The sequence below is a fragment of the Otolemur garnettii genome, unplaced genomic scaffold (genome assembly GCF_000181295.1).
Source record: "Otolemur garnettii isolate 467f Iridium unplaced genomic scaffold, OtoGar3 scaffold00078, whole genome shotgun sequence".
NCBI classification, from domain to species: Eukaryota; Metazoa; Chordata; class Mammalia; order Primates; family Galagidae; genus Otolemur; species Otolemur garnettii.
The window spans coordinates 8191617-8216544 of record NW_003852473.1 but is presented as its reverse complement, the minus strand read 5'-3'; the positions used below and the strand labels follow the sequence as shown (position 1 = coordinate 8216544).

Genomic DNA, 24928 nt, shown 5'->3' with positions numbered 1-24928 from the left:
AAAAAAAAAAAAAAGATGGAATTGCTATTTTAATCCTAAACTTACTGACTAATGACTGTCTTATGATTTAACTGTAGTCCCAACTGTTACTGTAGAGTATAGGCATTGAGTAATTATTTGATACATTCCCCTTACCCGATGTAGATTTCCTGATTATTGTTTGGATTAATACTTTCCAACTTAAAAAAGGTAGAAGCATGCTAATGTTTCTTATAGCTTTTTCTGTATGTCACAGTGACAGAGTGGCAACATTGTTTGCTAGAATTTATTCAGTTATGTCTGGTTAAGTGAAGAGCTACTTCTTCCGTTACTACTGTATAAATGGGTCATTCCTACAGTTGTAGTTGGATGGCTTTGCACCAGCAGTTCTCAACCTATGGGTTGTGACCCCTTTGGGGGTTGAACAACCCTTTCACAGGAGTTGCCTAAGACCATCGGAAAACACATACTTTTGAAAACACATACTTTTGCACATTTTGCATATTTTATGGTTGGGGGTCACCACAACATGAGGAACTATATTAAAGGGTCGCGGCATTAGGAAGGTTGAGAACCACTGCTATGCACAGTAATGTTTTCTTTGGTTGGGAGGAATGCTCATGTTTGCATACCCTGCTATAAATATGTTTTCTCTTTCTCTAAAGTGATATATGGCCAAATTTTTTTTTAATTAGCTGAGAATTAAGTCATTTTAGTTTTAGAGAATGTTAGGATCCCCTCAAAGACAGAAGACATACCAGATAAAGCCAAAAAAGGGACTAGGAACTACCGATTGTAATGTTAGTACCTGATAAACATATTTAAACATTTTAAATTTTAACAGAAGAAATGCCTCAGATTGAAACGAGAGTGATATTGGTTCAAGAAGCTGGAAAACAAGAAGAACTTATAAAAGCCCTAAAGGTATAGAGTTTTAATTTTTCATTTTTTTAAAAGAGCTGTTTTTCTTCCATCACTACATATAGTTTCATAGCTTTCTTAATCTCATACTTAAGTCTCTTTTCCACAGACTATTAAAATAATGGAAGTCCCTGTTATAAAGATAAAGGAAAGTTGTCCTGGAAAATCGGATGAAAAATTAATAAAAAGTATTGTTAATATGGTAGGTCACAAACCTCATTGCATGCGGCATGTTGCACTTCCCTGGATCCCGTAGTATTCCACTTTATGGTGGTTGGAATTAGCACAAGTTGTATTCTGTGCACTCTGAAGCTTGTTAAATAGAAACTATTTTATACTTACTTTTTAAATTTGGATGTTTCTGAAACTCAAAACCATAGCATGTGTTCTAAATGCCAAATTTCTTTATAAGGACTTCATTGTTAAATTTAAATGATGTAAAATTTACAGAGATCTGATAATTCTCTTTAAACTCTTTCGTTCTTTTTTCTTAATACTTTAGTCTAAATTCTTGGTGTATTTCCAAAATTATAAATCGTAATAACTGCCAATCATCTGGGAGTTTGCCTTCTTAAAATATGAAATATATACAGTTCTCTAATTTAGCTATTTTAGTGTAGCAAAAAACCCATAAATACCACATACTGGGTAGCTTAAACAATAGAAATTCATTTCTCATAGTTTTGGACACTAGAAGAGTAAGATTAAGGTGTTAGCAGGTTTATTTTTTCTTAAGGCCTCTCCTAGGCCTGCAGAGGTCTTCCTTCCTGCCTCCTCACCTGACTTTTCTTCTGTGTGTGCAAATTCTTATCTGGGCTCCTTTAGTCCCAGCTACTTGAGAGGCTGAGGCTGGAGGATTGCTTGAGCCTAGCAGTTTGAGGCTGCAGTGAACTATAATTATGCCCCTGCACTCCAGATAACAGAGTGAGACTCTAAAAAAAAAGGAAAAAATCTCTAAAAAAAGGAAAACAAACTAACATTCAGGAGGAAAAAAATCCCTTATAATGATACCAGATTGGATTAGGGCCCACCCAATGACCTCATTTAATCTTATCTCTTTAAAACCCTATTTTCAAGTATAGTCATATTCTAAGGGCTTTGTTTATTTTAGGTTATGACATCAACATGAATTTTAGGAGCACATAATTCAGACCCAGCATATCAGCTTTGCATATAAAAGCCCAAATAATTTATTGATCTATTCTGAGTTTTCTCTTAAATGGTTGTTATTTTCACTTAGGAGTTACATAGGCTTAGGCATAGGTGAAGTTAAGTATCTTCCTTCTTTCTCATAGAGGGGTGAGGAACCTGTACCCTTCTGATTTCAAGATTGTTCTTTTTTAAGCCCCAAAGGAGACAAGAAAATCGTCATCTTTCTGTGTTGCATCCCTTTCAGTAAAAGGGTTCATTCTGTAAAATCTGGATTCAAATGGCTGCACTTACGTGGCCTTACAGCTACAGGTTCCCTACCCTAGCGTAGTAACTTGCCTTTTTATATCTATATTAGCTGTGCTGCAAATTGCATATGTATGTCATATCTTTCTCCTTTTTCCTAGTTATCTATTGAAATTATGCTAATCTTCCTTTTTGTAAATATTAAGTGCTTTAATATTTTCTCATTTTTCTGAATAATTAATTTGTGCAAGAAGAACTATGTGTATGGTATTGTTTTCCAGGTTAGAATAAAAAGAAATAGTGGATATCTTTCTAATGCATCCTAGTATAAAAATTCATATACTTAAAAGACTTCATTTGAATTTTATGGAACTTACCGACAATTTATAATGACTATTAATAAGTCAGAAGCTTATTTTTTCATAATATTGATCTTTAAAGTTTTAGATCATAATTTGAATGGAGATAAGTATGAGTAAAATGCAAGTTAAGTAAAGAAGTGTGGTTGTTCACTATTAAGTGTAAGTATTGTATGATTTAAAACTTAAGTTTTCTATAAATATAAAAATAAAAATGTTAAATATATTTATTGAATTGATTTTTAGGCCTTATTTAGAGTAATGAATTACTTTATATGATATATAAATAATTTTTATTTCTAATAACTATATTAAAAAATCAAGGAAATTAAAGCACACTTTGTAAAGATGGAGTCAATGGAAGAATTTGAAGGTTTGGATTCTCCAGAATTTGAAAATGTATTCATAGTCATGGACTTCCAGGATTCTGTTTTTAATGACTTATACAAGACTGATTGTAGAGTTATTGGACCACCAGTTGTTTTACAATGTTCACAAAAAGGAGAGGTAAGAAATAATACACAATGTATTATGACTTTTTAAGGTTAAATATTAATTTTAATTAGAAAATATATAAGTAGAAAAATCCCATTAATTGTTGAAAGTATGAAATATTTAGAATAGGAATATTAATATTCTTCCTATTGCATACTTTGGTAATGAAAAGCTAAGGCCTTTCAAGGTTAAATAATGACAACTGTATGTATGTATATATACAGATACAGTCTTAATACTGCAATGTCATAAAAGAGATAATTTGCTTAAACTGAGGTTCCAGGAATGTGAACACATACATAAACTTTTATGTTCCTATACACAGAGCAGATATCATGTTTCCATTTGTGACAGCTATTACTGCATGATTAGGAAATTTATTTTAGCTTTTTGTTTTTAAATAGCATTTCAATACAAGAGTTGTAGCAGAGTTACTTCCCATTTGGTTTTGTTGCTTTGTTCTCCATTTTTAAAGTTGCCTTAGTCACTTGAAATTGCTTAGGTTATTGTGCTTCTCTCGTAGATGCCAGTAATAAGTGCCTGATAACCTTTAATTCTCTAATGTTTTGATTCAGAGGTGTTGTTTTCAAAAAGCAAATTAACTTTTCAGAGATCAAAATTATGAAAAAGTCTTCTTGAATAAGGGTGGGAATAGATATGTTCTTTTATTATTGTTTTTTAAACCATTTTCTTTCTGTTATTTGGGTAAAATATTTACTGAATTTCTCATTTTTTTTAGTTTAAAAACTGGACTCATTTGGGTTAAGTATGTGTGATATAGTTACCTAATGCTTATTACATGATTCCTTTAACCTGTTTTAATAACTTTAATTGGGATTATTTATGGTAATGTATAGAGTCCAAAATCTTTGCTTATGGATAATACTTCATATGTGTCAATATGTTTTCAAAGAAAAAGTTTGGATATAAATATAGTCTTTGTTTAATTTCCTGATAGTACAGTATATTTAGATTATGTTAAGTATGATTTGAGAATCAGGGGAATTTTTAAAACTGATACTTACAGTCTGTTTTTTTGTTATTTTTTGTTGAATTGTGAAAAATGTTGGCTCATGCCTAGCACTTTGGGAGGATTGCTTGAGGCCAGGAGTTAAAGACCAGTGTAGGCAACATAGCAAGACCTCAGTCTCTACAAAAAAGTTTAAAAAACCAGAGAGGCACGGTAGCATGTGCCTGTAGTCTCAGTTACTCAGGAGAGTGAGCTAGGAGCATTGCTTGAGCCTAGAGTTTGAAATTGCAGTGAGTTATGATCAAGCCACTCTACTCCAACCTGGGCAACAGAATGAGACCTTGTCTTCAAAGAAAGAAAGGATAAGGAAAAATGCCAGATAATCTTTGGACTGGGAAAGTTGATTGGCAAGAGGGCAAAATGTCATTAGATTGAGAAAGTTGCATTGTATTTTCTACTAAAAAGAAAGCTCACAGATTTAAAATTGTTGTATCCTCAGCCTTTGCCATTTTCATGTCGCCCATTGTATTGTACAAGTATGATGAATCTAGTACTGTGCTTTACTGGATTCAGAAAGAAAGAAGAACTAGTAAGTATTATAAAACAAATTCCATTAAAAAAATACTTTAGGAAAATAAATTTGAATTAGCTTTTTCCCTTTTTTATTATCATGGTTTTACTTCAAAGATATTAAAGAAGAAAATACTATTACTATACTAGGGTTTAAATTTTGTGAAGAAACCAATTCCGAAGATTCCTGTAAAGAAACAAATGTTTTGTCTAGAATGACTGATAGGAATTAGCACCAAAGTTTCATAACTCTCTGTTCTGCTTAACTGTCTTGTTAAGTATCATATCAGCTACACTGGTTATTTGAAGTTTTGTTTATACACTGCAGTTTTTTGTTATACAAGTCTATCTTCAAAGTTATTCTTACTACCTTAGAGAATTCAGAAAGTTGATTCTTTGGTTCACAGCTAATGGGTGTTTGAGCTAATGGGTCTTATTCTAATTTTTTGGGAAGAATCTTGATGTGCTGTGACCTACTGTTAAAAAAACCTCAAAACCCAATATATTTAGGCAGTATGGTATTTAAATAAGCAGCAGTAGATTTAAGCAGTATGAAAACCAGTTGTTTAATTGGTTAGTTTTCTGTGATGATCTTTACTAAGCTCATCTCTGTATAACTTTGCTCCTGCCAGTAGACAATTCTTTTTTTAATGCTTTTTTGGACACAGAGTTTAATCTCTATAAAATTCTTGTATGCATCTTATAAACAGAAAGTGTTTACTAAATGCTAAATGAATGATAACATAGTTTAAAATTTTATTCAAATTAATCATAAAGTCAATGTTGCTTAATTTTTCTTTTGAGGTCAGATTGGTAACATTGGTCCATCACATGGGTGGGGTAATTCGAAGAGACTTCAATTCAAAAGTTACGCATTTGGTGGCAAATTGTACCCAAGGAGAAAAATTCAGGGTATGTAAACATGGGTATTTTTGTATATTTCAATACAGCATTATTTTTGGATGACTTTAATAATAGCACTCTTCTATTTCTTCCACAATTTATTGGGGATAGAAATTCAATTTTTGCTATGAATATATTCACTAAAAATACTGATTCATAAGAATGGTTAAGTTTTAAGAAGGCAGTGGAACTTGAGTTAGGTGTTGAAAGATGAGTAGGATTGGGGGGGTGGGTAGATGGTAACATGGTAGGAAGTGTGAGAGCAGATATTTCACTCCTGTCTAAGTGGTCTTTATTTATTTTTTTCCCCATAGAGACTCACTAGCAAAATATCACCAGTAAAGACACACTAGTCTTTATAAAAACAGCTCTGTTCTTAATAAATGGTTCTAAGGTTTAGCTTGTCAAAATTATAAAAGAACAGGAGAAAGTATTTTATTAGCAATGAAATTTTCATTTAAGATTGTAATTGAGGTGGCGCCTGTGGCTCAGTGAGTACGGTGCTGGCCTCGTAATATTGGGGGTGGCTGGTTTAAACCTGGCCCTGGCCAAACTAACAACAACAACAACAACAACAAAAGATTGTAATTGAATATTTAAGTAAAAGTTTGACATTTGTTCTTACCCTTCCTTGGTGTGTTTATGAAGCAAATGGTAATTTTTGAGTATTCTTGAATTTTCCCTAAACTTTACAACTCATATTTAAGGTGTTAGTGACTCAGTCAGCTGTTTTCTTGTGTAGTCAGTATTTCTTGGGAGTCAGTATTTCTAAGGAAACAAATGTGAAGAAAGGAGAAATAGAAATTTAATAAGATGAACTGGAAATCAACTCAGAGATACTTTATTTAAAATAAAATAAAGAAATAGTTTGGACTCCTTGGAACTTGTTTAAAGTTATTTTGATCTAAGTTATATGATTGAAAGGCGGTTTTTCCCTCTTAGTTTTCATTTATATTTTGTTAACAAAGTGGATGAATGGCAGCCTAACTGAGCAAAAAAGAATGTATGTAATTGTTTAAACCTTCCTTGAATGCAGTTATTTAAGGAGAAATTCATTGTCATTAATGTTTATATGTTTAGGTTGCTGTAAGTCTGGGTACTCCAATTATGAAGCCAGAATGGATTTATAAAGCTTGGGAAAGGCGGAATGAACAGTAAGTACATAGGAGTTTAGTAGTTCATTGTAAATTAAAGATATGTTTTAAGGATAAATCAGTGAGCTGAAAAAAACTAAATTCATAGATAATATAGAAAAATGAATTCGAAATCTAGGGAAAACAAAGTTATTTAAAAAATAATAAGAAACCTGAAAAGATATCTATGCTATCTTTAGATTTTACCTTGTGAAATAATTTTGATTATCAAAAACATTCTAAAATTATTAGGTAATAGTTTAATGAATCTGAGTATTTGGCTTGTGTATATTTTGTGTGTGTCTGAGTATATTTTAATTAGGGCTTGCAATTCATTACTTTGTTTTGTTTAAATTTCCAATTTCATAATTTCTTGCAGTGGAACTTCATCATTACTTAAGATTCCTGAAACTAGAGAACCCCTGGAATACAGTTCACATAAAATTTCAAATATAGAACAAGGATTTGAATCTCTTGTATAGGTTATCTGTGATCACATTTTTTTCAGAAGTTACTTCTAGGTGGACTGAAGATACATCCCAGTATTTTTTTTTTTTTTTTTAACTGAAAGTCTTCTGAACATTTCAGGATCAGGTGTAGAATACTTTGATTAAATAGATTATGCTAAGACCTTGAAAATTACTGCAGATTTTCAAATTGATATGCCTACCTTTTGAACTTAAGTTGATTCTAGAAGAGTGTATTTTGTTTTCAGGGATTTCTGTGCAGCTGATGATGACTTTAGAAATGAATTTAAAGTTCCTCCATTTCAAGATTGTGTTTTAAGTTTCCTCGGATTTTCCGATGAAGAGAAAAGCAATATGGAAGAAATGACAAAAATGCAAGGTAAAACTTGACATATTTAGAAGTTTTGTGTATATATTTTATTCTTGCTTAACACTTTCTAGTGAGTATGCCCCTTTAAAAATTGGAGTTTGGCATAAGTAGCTTGGCATCCTGATTCTTGTTTGCATTCCTCTTCAGGAGGTAACTACTTACCAGTTGGAGATGAAAGATGCACTCACCTTATAGTTGAAGAGAATATAGTAAAAGAACTTCCCTTTGAACCTTCTAAGAAACTTTATGTTGTCAAGCAAGAGGTAAGTAATTCTTGAATGAAATTGGTTTTTTAAAACATAACTTATGACTTCTCTGATGAGGTAAATTTAAACTATTTATTTAAATGTTTTTTTCTCTTACCTAGTGGTTTTGGGGAAGCATTCAAATGGATGCCCGAGCTGGAGAAACTATGTATTTATATGAAAAGGTATGGTTTTTGTCCCTTAGTCATTTATTCTGTGAACTTGATCGTATAGAATATAATTAATATACATATCATCTTTTCCGTGATGTTTAGGAGTTTTAAATAATTAAACAATTGGATGCTGAATAATAGTCTATGTAGATTTAAGTGGAACTACTCAATGTAATGTATATTATTGTGAACTAATGTATGTTGTTCTGTGTTAATTCTTGGTAATAACATTATAAACAATAACATCTCTATCTTCAGAAACTTAGATCCTGAAGGAAAAGATAGATTTGCAAAGTTAGAGTGTGGAACAATGTGCGCTACAGTTGAGGAATGTATTCTAGGTAGCCTCACTCTTTCTCAGATGCTCAGTCAGGACTGGAAAAAGCAAATAAATGTTGAGCCAACTTGCTAGGCTAGGTAAAGATAATGCAGTTAGAACAGCAGATGGGAGAGGGTGTGAAAGCTTGAGAATGTGTTAAAATATTAAGTAATTTAGTATGGCTTTTAAAAGGTACGAGAAAGAAGGACAACAGATAAAACTTAATAAATAGGTGTAATCAAGAAGTTGTTCATGGCTCCGCACCTGTGGCTCAAGTGGCTAAGGCGCCAGTCACATACACCTAAGGTGGTGGGTTCAAATCCAGCCCCGGCCCGCCCAACCAACATTGAGGGCTGCAACCAAAAAATAGCCGAGCGATGTGGCAGGCGCCTGTGGTCCCAGCTACTTGGGAGGCTGAGGCAGGAGACTCGCTTGAGCCCAGGAGTTGGAGGTTGCTGTGAGCTGTGATGCCATTGCACTCCGCCCAGGGTGATAGCTTGAGGCTCTGTCTCAAAAAAAGAAGAAGTTGTTCATGTGTTAATGAGTTTGGATATTAATCCTAGAAGTATTGGCAACCATCAAAGAATAGTAAGGAGAGACTGTCATTAAAAAGATGACTTAAATGGTAGAATGAGGCAAGGAAAATCCAGCACTTATGAGGGCACGTAGTAAAGAGTGTTATCACTTACCAAAGTGGCTTCAAGATATAGAAGCAGGCTTTAAGAAGTTTACTTCAATTTGGGATTTAATAGTTTTGAATGGAATATTGAAGATGATGATTTATTGTTTCTATAAAATCTATATAGGGCCATATTATGCTCTCTTTAGACTCTTCTAAATGTAAACTTTTTTTTTTTTTTTTGAGACAGCAGTCACTCTATTGTCCCGACTAGAGAGCTCTGTGTCAGCCTAGCTCACAGCAACCTCAGATTCCTGGGTTTAAGCAGTCCTGCTTCAGCCTCCTAAGTAGTTGGGACCATAGGCACCTACCACAACACCTGGTTAATTCTTATATTTTTTAGTATAGATGGGGTCTTACTCTTGCTTAGGCTGGTCTGGAACTCCTTAGCTTAAGTGATTCTCTAACCTTGGACTCCCAGAATGGAATAAGCCCCTAAACCCAGACAAAATGTAAAATTCTTAACATAAGTTTAAAAAGTATATTTTAGGTTTTGGGAGAGAACCTTTAAAAATCAAGTGTTGTTAGCAAATACTGGAGAGTACCGTGTCCAGGTACTACTAAATGCCAGGGACATAGTGAACAGAATACAAGTGGTCCTTGTCAGTGTGGAGCTTGTAGTCTAAAAGAAGGAGATAAATACGGGCAGTGTGTGTGGCTCAAGGACTAGGGTGCCAGCCCCATATGTTGGAGGTGGCGGGTTCAAACCCGGCTCTAGCCAAAAACCACAACAACAACAACAAAAAGGAGATAGATAGTAAACATGTTTACAGATGGAAATGTAATGTAGTGCTATGAAGAAAAAAGCAAGGTGCTTGGGGTTAGACAATTACTGTGGTCTCTTGACTGTTACATTTTGTATGGCTTCTGAATTGCCTGGCAGTGTAAGGTTGTAAAATTATTGTGCAAAGTCTAGATTTTGTCAGACTTGTAAATATATTTTTCTCTTGTTCCTGTCTCAGTAAAGAACCATGGAAGTAAAATTGAGCTTTTATGCTTTTGATTACAGGCTAATACTCCTGAGCTCAAGAAATCAGTGTCGCTGCTTTCTCTAAATACCCCAAACAGCACTCGCAAAAGACGTCGTTTAAAAGAGACACTTGCTCAGCTTTCCAGAGAGACAGATCTGTCACCTTTCCCTCCCCGTAAGCGCCCGTCAGCTGAACATTCCCTTTCTATAGGGTCACTCCTAGATATCTCCAATACACCAGAATCTAGCATTAACTGTGGAGGTAATTCACATTTTAAAATATTGATCTTTAAAATAGTGAGATGGAATAGTTGTTAGAATATAGGTATATCTCTACTACAATGAATGTGAAAGGCTTTACCGTTACCTTTGTTCTAGCTAAGGAAAAAAGACACATGAAAATAAGCATAATACATCAATTTAATGATTAGTTACTACATGCTAAGTACCTTATATATTTTGTGTATTTATAGTAGGGTTTTTTAATCCCTATTTTGCAGATAACTAAACTGAGGTACAGAGAAGTTAAGTAAGAAGTGTCCGGGGTCACATAGCTAGAGAGTGATGTAGCTGTTCAAAGAGCAGATTCTCATTCTGTTGCCCTGGCTAGAGTGCAGTGATGTCATCATAGCTCACTGCAGCCTCAAACTCCCAGGCTCAAGTGATCCTCTTGCCTCAGCCTCTGAAATAACTGGGGCTACGGGTATGTGCCATTGCACCTGGCTAATTTTTTTAGTTTTTGTAGAGACAAAGTCTTGCTATGTTTCCCAGGCTGGCCTTGAACTCCTGGTCTCAAACACTCTTTCTGCCTCTGCCTCCCAAAGTGTTAGGACTGTAGGTATGAGCCACCAGGCCTGGCTCGAAAAGTAAATTCTTAACACTAGCTAAGCAGAATCACAGTTGTCACATGACTTATAGAGAAAACAGAATGAAGTCAGAGAAGGACAAGTTAACTTTGTGCTGAACTGATACTGGAAGGGTTCTATAACTACTTTCTCTGTTGATTGTCACTATTTCCCTCTCGCTTCTTTTTGTCTGCAAACATATTTTCTAGATTTAAGAAACAAAAACTCAGAATTTCCCCTGACCCTTGACCCTCTGCTTACTGTCCCACTGTTTTTCTTTTTCATATCAGTAATCTTGATTGCCTTGACTCGTTGTCTCTTTTACTTGATTCTCACTGTCTGTTTAGCCCATCCTACTGAGCGGCAGTCTCTGCTATCAAATTCCTCTTTCTGGGAAGACAAGTTTTTAGCTGTTAACGTGCATAACACTGAGCATGTTTTCCCTCAGCTTTGTGATATTTTCCCTCGGCTTTGTGATACTGCTCACTGTTCATTCTCCTGTGCCTGCCTACCTTCTCTCTTCAACTCTAAGTGTTCCTCTGGAGTCATTGTTTCTTCTCTGTTGTATTCTCCCTAAAAATGATCTGTTGTTTCTAATTCTGCAGTTTTAAAAAACATTTATGTATTGATGACTCCCCAAATTTGTTTTCTTTCCTGTCCAACTGTCTACTTGATATCTTCTTGTCCATGTCTAACAGACATTTAAAATTAGCATAACCACATTAGAATTCTAGATTCTTTCTACTATTCCCAACTCCTCTGTTCCTTTGCCAACCTTTTAAAGAAAATAAGTCTTACATAAAAAGGATTACTTCTAGATGATTTGTAGTAGTCTATTAAATGTGATCTCTCCGTTTTAGTTTCTGCCTCTGCATGCACCATTTAAGTTAGATGACACCACTCTCTTTGCTTTAAGGTCATTCAGCGTGCTTTGTGTCACCGTGACATTTAAATCCCTGTGCAACCCTGCACTCATCTACCTCCCCTCGTGTGGTGGTATACACTCTAATAATACTTGTATTCTGTAAGTGTCTGTCATGCTGTCTCTGTTATTCTTCACATATTCTAGTACTTAGTACATCTGTACCTCAGGGCCTTTGTGCTTGCTCTCTCTTCTTCAGGGAAATTTACTGGGTTTTCTGTAAGGTTAACTTCCTCTTCTCCTTTTTCTTAGTCTGCCATTACCTGTTGATTTCTTCAGTAGCAGTTATCATTATTATATAAGTTGTATTTTTGTTTAATTATTAGTTGATTTGCTTCACTAGAATATAACCTTTAAGAGAACATGAACTTTGTCTATTTTATTCTCTTTATTCTCAGACCAGTCTGAGAATACAATGGGTCCTCACTAAATGTTCATGGAAAGAATTGAAAGTGAACTTAAAGTTGGTCCATAAAACTGAGATGAATTTGAAAATGTAAAGAGGAGCAAGGATACAGACCACAGCATACAAATTGAGTTTTTAGGAAATGATGGACAGGTCCGATTGCTCAGAGTAGAGAAGTAAGAGTTAAATAGGAAAGGTTACGAGCTGATACCAGATGACTTGAATATCCAATTGAATGAGATTTAGGAGCTCTTTGAGTAGCAGAGTAATTTGACTGAATATTTCTTGGGTGTTTGTTTTGAAGAGTGATCAGAAGGAAGGCAGTTTGAAAGCAGCCAGGCCAGGACATAGTCTGCCACAGTCGGCCTTTAGATAAGGCAGTGAACCAGGTAAGAAGCAATGGGGAAATAGTTTGGAGTAACAGGAAGGGAATAAGAGGAGATGAAGGCCCCTTTCATTAATTTAAATGAAAGAAATGTTGTGTTGGTATACATAGGAAGTTTATATTTTGGGGGAAGATAGCACAACATTAGAGAAATCCAGGTTATGTTAAGGTAGCGATGTACTTAGCCATTTAGAAAAGTTGACCCAGGTGCTGGGGATGGGGACAGTGATTAGGTAGTGTTGATCTGGAAATATGCTGGTTTCCATAATCATAACAGACAAGGGCATGGCATGATAAAAGCTGACCATGAAGAACTGAAGCTTTAACATGCATTTTAGGAGATAGGAGAAGAAAATAACCACTGAAGAAAACAGACATAATAACTATACTAATATATTATGTACTCAATAGAATCCTCAGTTTCTAGATCATGGCCTACACTGAATATAATTAAGTTAGCTCAGTGCATCTTAATTTTTTCTGCTGTAGTATTCATTACATAATATTCTGTAATGGCAGGGGCTTCTGGATATGGTAAGTGGAAATTTCTTTGAAGTCTGTTATCATTGAAAAACCGTCCAAAATGCTGTGGTACACAATTGTTTTTTTTCTTTTTTATAGTTTTTGGCTGGGGCTGGGTTTGAACTTGCTACCTCCGGCATATGGGGCCGGCGCCCTACTCCTTTGAGCCACAGGCGCCGCCCACACAATTGTTTTAATATAAAAATGTTTAAAATTATTTATCATTAAGTGAAATTGATAAGCTGCAGATATTGATTGTGTTTTTTTCATGTCATACATTCCTCTTTTCCTTTTCCTATTGAAAAGCTTGCAATTTGGAGATTTTCTACATAATGTTAAAGTACTGTAATTGTACTGATAGAAAGAAAATGTAAAAACCAAAAGCTTTTGTAATTAAAAATTTTTTTTCTTTCATAAAGGACATATAAAATATACCAATGTATCCTTTTTCCACTGTGGGTTGGACTGAATGTTTTATATTATGCTAAGATAATCCGAACTAATAGAGTTTTCAGTTAATTTTGGTTTTTGAGGGGACCTCCTGTGCATGTATATATACATATATATGAAAAGTTTTTCTGTTGTAATTAGTAATCATAATTCTTTTCTCCCCTTTTAAACTTAAGTATTTTTACAAGTTCCTTTAAAAAGAAATTTTTTTTTTGTTTTGGGTTTACCAAGATTCCTTCACCTTCTGCCCAGATTTCCTAAGTGGAAATACTGCACCATGTTTGCCTTAGCATTCATTCAGTCAAAATCTCTTTTTCTAAACTCACACATAAATGAATTTTTTCCATCTGTATTGTTCAAGAGTAAGTTGCAGATGTGGTGTGTGTTGGCTCTGACTACATTCCAATTACTATGGTGAGGAAGTTTGTATTAATACTATGAACTATTCTGTATATAGCCCATTTCACCAATTGTCCTACTAATGTCCTCATGTACTTTTTGTAAAAGAGAAAAGTTCTTTTTTTTGGGGGGGGAGTCTGGGATCCAATACTTGTCACACATTGTTGTATCATCTCTTCCTAGTTTCCTTCTAATCTGGAACAGTTGCTTAGTCCTTCTTTGTTTTTAATGACCTTGATATTTTTGAAGAGTACAGGCCATATATTTAGTAGAATGCCTATTAATTTCGAGTCATTGATTGTTATTTTTTGTTTGTTTTGAATCACCGATATTTTTGAGCTTTTTTTTTTTTAACCTTACCCTCAGAGGAAATTTTATTTTATTGGGAATGTATCTTGTGGTGGTATATTTATAAGATTAGGTTGTCTCCTCTCTCACTCTTTTATCCTAGTAAGTCTGTACAGCATTTGGTGTCTGTATGTGTCTTCCATTAAATCTTTTCTCCTTTTTACCTTTCAGAAACCCCAAAGTCTTGTACTAAGTCTTCTAAAAATTCCACTCCAGTTCCTTCAAAGCAGTCAGCTAGGTGGCAAGTTGCAAAGGAGCTCTATCAGACTGAAAGTAATTATGTAAATATACTGGCTACAATTATTCAGGTAAGTATGAGTTTAATGGTAACATGATGTTTGTTGTGGTGTTCCCTAAGTTTAAAAAAAAACTAAGTGATATTATCTCTCATAAGAATATTATGTGAGCATAGGTATTAAAAATGAAAATATATGACAAAAGGTGCTGTTAAGGGAACATTATAACTACAGTATTACCTTTTATTCATCTGGAAGAAGCACCATTTTAATTGTGACTTTAATGGGAAAATGGTCCCGAATAGATGATTTCATAGGGGATTGAGTTTAATTCAGAACTTTGACAGCTATCCTTGTCAAGGTAACTGCATTTTTATTTGGAAACGGCAGATAACTTCTACGTGTTCTACAGTCATTGCTTTATTTAGTACTGTATATTTGTGAAAGAAACAGTTGTTTAAAAATAGCAATGAAGCATAACAGTGTCAATGTTAGTGATTTTTGTACTAATCCTTCATGGGACATAATGAAGTAAAGAGTGGTTAGTCATAAATAAATGTTAACTCATTGATTACCAATATTAAAATGTACTATGAGGTTATTTCTGAAGAAAAATCAATCTAATGAATAATCTTTGTAGGACAAGATCGAAGACGATACTGAAAGATAATAATAGGGTATTATTTTGGTATCCACAGGAAGAAGGCATAAATGAAGGAGATAGTTTGGTATACTGTAAAGAAAATGAAGTTGAATACACTAAGCTTATCTATCAATAGAAAAACCAGATGGAGTTTCTATTTGGGTTTAGGTCTTTTTTTTTTAAGACTGTCTTTGTCCCCCAGGCTAAAGTGCAGTGGCCACTGCAGCCTCAAACTCCTAGCCTCAAGTCATCCTCCTGCCTCAGCCTCCTGAGTAACTACAGAGGTGTGCCACTATAGTCTGTAACTGGACTACAGAGGTGTGCCACTATACTCTGCTAAGTTTTCTATTTTTTTTAGAGACAAGGTCTTGCTCTTATTCTGGCTGGTCTTGAACTCCTGAGCTCAAGCAATCCACCTACCTTGGCTTCCCACACTGCTAGGATTATAGGTGTGAGCCACTATACCTTGTCTTGGGTTTAGTTTTTAACTGACCTTTATTTGAATTCTTAAAATAACTCATTTGGGTCCAGTCTAATAGCCTTTAGTTGAGTGTACTATTGATAAAATGCATAGATAAGAAATGGGAAAACTTCTTTCTTGGCAAGAGGTTATTTTTCACAGTTAATCTTTTTAGTGGCAGTCAGGGTATTTATAAGGTCCTGTTTTGTATTAGACTCTACTTGTTTTAAGTCAGGTTTGTTCTCTTTCTCAAGGGAAGTCATCCTAGATGAGTTTCTTTTTTTCTTTTTTATTTTTTTGAGATAAAGAGTCTCCCTTTGTTGCCCGGGGTAGAGTGCTGTGGCGTCACAGCTCACAGCAACCTCAAACTCTTGGGCTCAAGTGATTCTCTTGCCTCAGCCTCCCAAGTAGCTGAGATTAAAGGTACCTGCCACAACACCTGTCTATTTTTAGAGATGAGGTCTCACTCTGGCTCAAGCTGGTCTCAAACCCATGAGCTCAGGCGATTTGCCCGCCTCAGTCTCCCAGAATGCTAGAATTATAGGTGTGAGCCACCACACCTGGCTTCTAGATGAATTTTTTGTTGAAGTTTTTATGTGAGCCAGAATATGGTTAAGTAATGGAAAGTCTCTTTGGGAGATACTATTCATGCACTTTGATAGCATGTACTGCCTAGAAATGTCAGTCTTTTCAGGCCATGGTAAAAGGGCATTGAAGTTTTAGGATTCTAATTTGTACATCAGTTAAGTTCACTAAAACTCCTTTGAAAAAGCTCACGAAATTATTAGACTGGAGATAAACTTCCATACCTCATTGCTGAGCGAAAGGATTTCTTTAAAGGATTGTGGCCCAGACTGATAATAGTGTTCTTTTTAAAGAGCTTTGTTTAGGACTGATGTTTTCTTTTTTTGGAATTGGATTAAGAATTACTTAATTTTAACTTATTCCCCCACATTGACTATCCTAAAAATTTTTTATTTATTCCATGTAATATTCAGGTGCTCAGTTACTGTGCCAGTATTAAAGAAAATTCCTGTTTTAAAGAAGCTTAGCTTATAAGAGGAGATAAAACAACATAAGGTCAGATAATTAAGTTTATGAGCTAACCAAGCAAAAGTGCTGCACACCTCATTGCTGAATGTCCCTATGGTCAGCTTTAAAGCACTCCCCTTGGGGAGCCATGCACTGATGCCAGAGGCTAGTCCACCTTTCACAGCACTTTTTCTAGGACGAGTTTGCGAACTTAATTGTCAGGCCTTGTATGATGGCAACTCTGATAGCCACTCCAGGAAAAGAGTTGCAAAGTTGCTTTGAAGGGTGGACGAGGTGCTGACGTTGGTGCATCGTTTCTCAAGGGGAGTACTTCAAAGACGACCATAGTGATATTCAGAAATGAGGTGTGTACATGTAGCACTTTCCCCAGCATGAGTTTGCAAACTTAATCGCCCAACCTTGTACATGTTTCATTATAATACCAAATGGGAGATTATAAGCATCATTAGGGAGGTTTAGTTATGGTGTTAGGTTTGTGAGATAAGTTTTACTATTCTTTCAGCTTAGGGAAGGAGTTGGGCTAGAATTGTCTATGGATTGTACAATAGAAAAAGTATCATAAAGTAACAATTGAAGTGAGTTTTAAGATGTTAAGTATGATTGGTACATATAAGGAATATAGGTGGGATGTCTGTTTGAGATTGGGTAAACAATATAGGTGATCAAAGAGGTGTGTCATTCAAGGTACTGTGAGTAGTGAGAGTGGGGTAGGTGTATGGGTTCAGTGATTGTTGAGATAGGACTGCCTGTGCAGGACAAAAAGAGGCTGTTTGGTGTGCTATGCTGTCTGTAAATATAGAAAAAATTTTAAATGGGAAGGAGCGTCAAGCAAGCATCATTTGACTTACATTTCAGAAAGATAACTTGATTCACTTTGAAGGGGTATTTTGAACAGCAGAAATAGGGGAGGGAAAGAGACCAATATGGAGGCTGTTTCAGCAGTCTTTATGAGAGATTTTGAGGCTCTGAACTGTCTAGGATAGTACATAGTATCAGTGAAAATGAAAAGAGGATAGATTTGAGTAGTTAGTATTGGAAAGGTAGAATCATACCCCTAATTTTATATGGGGTATGAAAGCAAACACAGCAGAATTGTTTTAGAATAGTTCAACATATCTTAAGGGTACTGAGAGGTTTAAATGATCCTCATTGTATTTTGATTATCTCAATATTTTTGTGTAGGATTTTTAATAAACACTACATAAAGGAATGCTTACAAATTATCACAAATATCTTTGAAAACTCTATCGTATTTTTCTTCAATCCTATATTCTTTTTTCTCCTCTCAGATAATTATTATCTGAAATTTTATCCTTATCATTTCTTTTATAGATCTGTCACATATGTGTGATATGCAAGCTATATCAATATAATCATATTTATGTATTTCAGTGACTTCCTTTTTTCACTTAATGTTCTTGTGGCTGGGTGTGGTGGTGCGTGTCTAAAATCCTGGCACTTTGGGAGGCAGAGATAGGAGGATCACTTGAGACCAGCTTCTTTGCAATACCCCATCTCTACACAACAAACATAAAAAAATTAAGAAAAGATTAGCTGGAGATGGTGGCACATTCCTGTAGTCCCAGTACTGGCTGGGCTGAGGCGGGAGAATCCCTTGAGCCCAGGAACTTGAGGCTGTCTATGGTGAGCTGTGATTGAATCACTGCCCTGTGATTGAACCACTGCTCTTTGGCCTTTGCAAAAGAATGAGACTGTCTTAAAAACAACAAACAAAAACCTAAGAAGAGATAAAGGACATTTGGATGGTTTTTAGTTTGGGTTGTGTATAGAGGCATTATAGACATTTGTATACAGATTTTATATGAACATAAGTTTTCATTTCCTTTGGGTAAATGCTTGGGAATGGGATTATTGGATCACATTGTAAGGACTGTTTAACTTTAAAAGAAATTGCCAGATGTTTTTTCAGACATGCTATCCATTTGGCATTTCCACCAATAATGTATGAGTTCCAGTTGCTCATGTTTTTAACAGTTCCTGAGGGTATTAGCCTTTTTTATTTTAGTTCTAATAGTTATATCTCATCATGGCTTTAGTTTTCACTTGCATAATTGATTTATTATTAGAAAATCTATTCTTGTCCTCATTTGCATATACATTTCTTTTTTTGTTGAAAAATGTATTCAAGTTTTTTGCTCTTTTTTTTAGTGGGTGGTTTCCTTCTGAGTTCTGAAAATTCTTTACACATTTTAGGTATTATCCTTTGTCATATGTGATTTGCAAATTTTATACATATATATTTCTTTTAATTTCAGATTAATATGAGGGTACAAATGTTTAGGTTACATTGTTTTCATTTCTAAAGTAAAGTTCAAGTTGTAGTTGGCCCTTCACCCAGGGGGTGTGCTGAACACCCTCCATGGTACATGTTAGGTGAGATTCCCCCAGCCCCCCCCTTTTTTCCCCCTTTTCCTCTGCCTTTTTTCTCCTCCCTCTCACTAGACTATACTTGTGTTTTTCTTTTGTGTGGGCATGTAGTTGTTTATATGTTAGTTTCATATTAGTATTGAGTACATTGGATACTTGCTTTTCCGTTCTTGTGATACTTTACTAAGAAGAATGTGTTTCAACTCCATCCAGCTAAACAAAAAATGTAAAGTCTCCATCTTTTCTAATGGCTGAATAAGTACTCCATGGTAATTGTATGCTATAGTTTGTTAATCCATTCAGGGCATCTTGGCAATTGTGAATTGAGCTGCAATAGACATTCTAGTGCAAATGTTCTTGTGGTAAAATGATTTTTGTTCTTCTGGGTAGATACCTAGTAATGGGATTGTGGGATCAAATGGAAGGTCCACATTTAGTTCTTTGAGAATTCTCCATACTTCTTTCCATAGAGGTTGTATTAGTTTGCAGTCCCACCAGCAGTGCAAAAGTGTTCCCTTCTCTCCACATCATACCAGCATCTGCAGATATGGGATTCTGTGATGTGAGCTAATCTCAGTGGAGTTAGGCGATATCTCAGAGCAGTTTTGATTTGCATTGCTCTGATGATTAGAGACAATGAGCATTTTCTCATGTGTTTTTTGGCCATTTGTGTGTCATCTTCAGTGAAGTTTCTTTTCAAGCCTCTTGCCCACTTATAAATGAGATTGTTTGCTCTTTTCTTGCTGATTAATTAGAGTTCTTTGTCAATTCTAGTTATCAGCCCTTTGTCAGGTTCATAATGTGCAGACATCTTCTCCCATTCTGAAGGCTGTTTGTTTTAGTTGTGGTAACTTTAGGTGTGCAGAAGCTTTTTAGTTTGATCATGTCCCATTTATTTATTTTTGGTGTTGCTGCAATTGCCAAGGCAGTCTTCATTAAATCTTTTGCCAGGATGATTTTTGTCAAGAGTTTTTCCCACATTTTCTTCTAGAATTTTTAATTGTTTCATGTCTTATGTTTAAATATTTTATCCAGCGAGAGTCAATTTTTGTCAGTGGTGAGAGGTGCGGGTTTAGTTTCAGTTTTCTGCGCGTGTCTCACCAGTTCTCTCAGCATCGTTTATTAAATAGGGATTCTTTTCTCCACTGCATGCTTTTGTTTGGTTTATCAAAGTTCAAATGGTGATATGTGGCTGCTTTCAGCTCTAGTTCTCTATTTCATAGGTCTGTGTCTTTATTTTTGTGCCAGTACCATGCTGTTTTGATCATTATAGACTTGTAGTATAACCTGAAATCTAGTAAAATGGTGCCACAGATTTGTTTTTATTTCTTAAAATTGTATTGGCTATTCAGGGTCTTTTTTGGTTCCATATGAAGCAAACTACTATTTTTTTCAAGTTCTTCAAAGTATGACGTTGGTGCTTTGATGGGGATTGCTTTGAATCTGTAGCTCGCTTTAAGAAGTATGGACTTTTTAACAATGTCGGTTCTTCCCAGCCACAGGCATGACGTATGTTCTTCCACGTATGCTATTTTTTTCCTCAGGGTTTCATAGTTCTTTTTATAGAGATTCTTCACATCCTTTGTTAGATATATTCCAGTATTTCATTTTCTTTGAAGCTACTATGAAGGGTATTGTATCTTTAATTTTATTCTCTGCTTGACTGTTACTGGCATGTATGAAGGCTACTGATTTGTGGACATTGATTTTATGTCCTGAGATGCTGCTGTATTCCTTAATCACTTCTAAGAGCTTTGTAGGTTTTCCAGGTATAAGATCATGTTAATCCACAAAGAATGGGAGTTTGACCGCCTCTGTTTCCATTTGAATACCCTTGATGTCCTTCTCTTGCCTGATAGCAATGGTTAGGACTTCCTAGCACTGTGTTGAATAGCAGTGGTGATAGTGGACATCCTTGTCTGGTTCCAGTTCTAAGTGGAAATTTTCAGTTTTACTCCATTCAATATGATATTAGCTGTGGGTTTATTGTGGATGGCCTCTATCAGTTTAAGAACTGTCCCACCTAAGCCTATTTTCTTAAGTGTTCTTATCAAGAAAGGATGCTGGATATTGTCAAAAGCCTTTTCTGCATCAGTTGAGAGAATCTTATGGTTTTTGTTTTTCTCTTTTATTTATGTGGTGAATTCGTTTATGGATTTACATATGTTGAACTAACCTTGCATCCCTGGGATAAACCCCCCTTCATTGTGTAATTTTTTTTTAATGTGTAGCCATATTGTGTTTGCTAGGATCTTATTGAATTTTTTTGCATAGATCAGCGGTTCTCAACCTGTGAGTTGCAACCCCTTTGGGGGTCGAACAACCCTTTTACAGGGGTTGCCTAAATACATCCTGCATATCAGATATTTACATTATGATTCATAACAGTAGCAAAATTATAGTTATGAAGTAGCAAAGAAAATAATTTTATGATTGGGGGTTTCCACAACACGAGGAACTGTATTAAAGGGTTGTGGCATTAGGAAGGTTGAGAACCTGTGTCTTAGATATTCATGAATGATGTTGGCTTATAGTTTTCTTTTTCTGGTTTTGGAATCAGGGTGATATTTTGTAGAATGTGTTGAGGAGAATTCTATGTGTTGAAATAGATATAGATACTAGTTCCTCTTTGAGGTTTGGTAGAATTTTGGTGTGAAACCATCTGGTCCATTGCTTTTCTTTGGGGGGTAATTTTGTATTGTTGATGCAATTTCAGTGCTTGATACAGGTCTATTGAAAATTTCTAATTCTTTCTAGTTGAATTTATGAAGGTTATATGTTTCCAGGTATTGGTCAATTCCCTCTACATTTTCAAATTTCTGTGCCTAGAGTTTTTCCTAGTAATCATTGAGAATCTTTTGTATTTCTGTGGTATCTGTTGTTAGTTCACCTTTTTTATTTCTGATTGAGGTTATGGAGATCTTGCTTTTCTGTTTCTCATTAGTCTGGCCAACAATTTATTGATTTTATTAATCTTTTGAAAGAACCAACTTTTTGTTAGTCTGATTTTCTGAATGATTCTTGTGTTTTTGATTTTATTTAATTTTGCACTTATTTTGGTTATTTTTTTTCTTCTGCCAAGTTTGGGATTGAGACAGACCATTAGATCGTTGACTTCCTCTCTTTCTGTTTTCTTAATGAAGACATCTAATGCTATAAATTTGCCTCTTAGGACTGTCTTTGTAGTATCCCACAGGTTTTGATGGCTTGTAGCTTCCTTATTGTTTTGTTCAAGAAATCTAATGATCAGGCGACCTCCAACTACAGCTGGCGGGCCACATACAGCCCACCTAGGACATTTATCCGGCCTGCCGGGTGTTTTTGCTGCCGCTGCTTGTCCTGCTTAGCCAGGGCCGCAGTTTGACCCTCCAACAGTCTGAGGGACAGTGAACTGGCCCCCTGTTTTAAAAGTTTGAGGACCCCTGCTAATGACTTTCTTACTCATCCTTAATGTATTTGTTCAGCGTAAGGTTATTTAGTTTCCATGACTTTATGTGGGAATGAAGATTTCTGCAGGTGTTGAGTTCAGCTTTTATTCCATGATGGTCTGAGAAGATACAAGGAATAATTTCTATTGTTTTCAATTTGTTGAGGTCAGATTTGTGCCCTAAGATATGATCAATTTTGGAGGATGATCCATGGGTTGGTAAGAATTTGTACTTAGTTTTATTGTGATGAAATGTTCTTTATATGTCTGTTAAGTCCATTTGTTCTGAGGTTTTGTTTAAGTCCATTACTTCTTTGTTCAGTTTCTGCTTATAGGATATGTCCAGTTCTGTCAGGGGGAGATTGAAATCTTGAACTATTATGGAGCTGGAAGATACCATACTGTTCAAGTTATTTAGGTTCATTTTAAATATCTAGGAGCATTTAGGTTGGGTGTATCAGTGTTAATGATTGAAATCTCTTCATGTTGTATGCTTCCCTCTCAGTATGTATTGTTCATCATTGTCTTTCCTTATTTTTGTTGATTTAAATCCATTTGTTCTGCAAATAAGATTGCAATCTCTACTTTCTTCTGATTGCCATTTGCCTATAATATTGTTTTCCATTCTATTCACCCTAAGTCTTGTTATCTTTAGAGGTTAGGTGTGTTTCTTGGAGAGAGCAGATAATTGAGTTTGAGCTTTTGTATCCAGGCAGACAGACTGTGTCTCTTTAGAGAACTCAAGCCATTCACCCGTATTGAGAGAATTGATAGGTATAGTAGAATTTTGGTCTTCTCATTTTGTGGGGTTCTGGTGCTTAGTTTTATCCCTTGGGTCATTGTGGAAGCGAAGCTTTGTTCTTTAATTTCTAGATGTTTTTACTTTGGCAATGGACCATTGTACTGGTCAGTATGAAGATTGGCTGTGAGTACTTTTTGTTAAGATGGTCTAGCTGTGGCAGATTTCCCCAACATTTGCATGTCAGTAAAATATTTGATTTCTCTGTCACATATGAAACTCAGTTCAGTAGGATACAGGATCCTGGGCTGGAAATTGTTTAAGAAGGTTAATGGCCAATCACCATCTTTTGGCTTGAAAAGTTTCAGCTGAAAGGTCTGCTATCACCCTGATATTTTTCCCTTGGTAGGTAAGACTTATCTTATGTCTGGCTGCTTGCAGGATTTTCTCTTTTATACTGATTATGGCAAAACTAATTACAATGTGTCTAGGAGATGCTTTGTATCATGCAGGGTTTCTGAAACTATTATCTGAATTTCTGTGTCTGTAGCAATGCTTGGGAAATTCTCCACCATGGTGTCTGGGAGTAGAGCATCAGTGCTTTTTTTTTTTTTTATTTTGTAGTTTTTGGCCAGGGCTGGGTTTGAACCCACCACCTCCAGCATATGGGGCCGGCGCCCTACTCCTTTGAGCCACAGGCGCCGCCGGAGCATCAGTGCTTTTAGGACCATCCTCTTCAGGAATCCCTATAATTTGAATGTTTGGTCTTTAGAGCTTGTGCTTGTTGCCCTTCTTCCACAGCATTGCTAAGCTCCTTTGCTAGGCTACAACTCTGAGGGCGGGCCTGTGAACAAAAAAGTGATTGTGTCCTGGTGTCAGCCTAGTGTCCCCCAGTTTAAAGGAGCTGCTGTTATTTTGCTGGAGTCCCTGCAGCAAAGATGGGGATTGCTGCCGTCTCCCACTGGTGACAGCTGGAGGAGGTGAATCCCAGGACAGACCCACACAACACCAAGTCCCCTTGGTACAAATAAATTTAAATTAGCTGTGAACTTGTGTCTCTCCACTCCCCTTCCCCAGGTGAGGCTCCTGGTGGTGGTATTGGTAGGGGGAAGTCTGCCGACTATTCCAATTATTCCCACTCCAGCTTTTGAACATTCCTTATGCAAACAAGTTTGGAGAAGCTGTGGGTGGTCCTCCCCCCCCCCACTAGCTTTGGACTGGATACAATGTAGCTTGAATACAATGTAGCCCTCACCTACAGCTGGGGAGGAGATCTGGTTTTTGGACCTTCCCAGGTGGGGTCACCAAAGGCTAGGCCTGTGTCTCTCCAGGCAGGAGGGGAGCCTGGGGTCACAGACACAGGTCACAGGCACAGACACTGGGCATGACCCCTCCAGAAGGCAGGGGAAAGGTCCCCACTAGCAGGAGTGAGACCACACCACAAGAGTGGAGTCACAATTTCCTCTTGCAGTTGGGGAGGCAGTATGCACTTAGCTTAGCAGCCCACACCATGCAGAGATCTCTCAGAGATCTCATCAAACTCACTGACCTCTGCAGTCTGTTAGGTGACCAGAGAGTAGGGAGGGTGGGCTGTGGGCACAGGACTGCAGAGAGAAACTTTGTTCACTTTCGTGCTGGGCAGGAAGAGGACTCAGAGGTGGAAATTCCCAGGTGCAGGATAGCTGGGCTTCACGGTTCTCTCCCATGGTGTGAGAGGAGAGGTCCTTTTGTTCCCTGCTTACTGGTGGAAAGCCTGT

At 36.1% G+C, this 24928-nt stretch overlaps 1 protein-coding gene across 4 annotated transcripts in view; it reads left to right on the top strand.

Moving 5' to 3' along the window:
• ECT2 (epithelial cell transforming 2) overlaps positions 1 to 24928 on the top strand; it is a 67820-nt gene that overhangs the window by 3815 nt on the left and 39077 nt on the right. For 2 of the 4 annotated variants that reach the window (XM_003794290.1, XM_023515760.1), the window contains exons 3-13: positions 824 to 903; positions 1010 to 1102; positions 2979 to 3161; positions 4619 to 4708; positions 5494 to 5601; positions 6673 to 6746; positions 7441 to 7571; positions 7710 to 7825; positions 7930 to 7992; positions 9988 to 10210; positions 14397 to 14533. In XM_003794290.1, the coding sequence (XP_003794338.1) occupies positions 824 to 903; positions 1010 to 1102; positions 2979 to 3161; positions 4619 to 4708; positions 5494 to 5601; positions 6673 to 6746; positions 7441 to 7571; positions 7710 to 7825; positions 7930 to 7992; positions 9988 to 10210; positions 14397 to 14533 (1298 nt within the window). The remainder of the gene's footprint in view (positions 1 to 823; positions 904 to 1009; positions 1103 to 2978; positions 3162 to 4618; positions 4709 to 5493; positions 5602 to 6672; positions 6747 to 7440; positions 7572 to 7709; positions 7826 to 7929; positions 7993 to 9987; positions 10211 to 14396; positions 14534 to 24928) is intronic. The other 2 variants (XM_003794289.1, XM_023515761.1) reach the window with 2 other exon arrangements.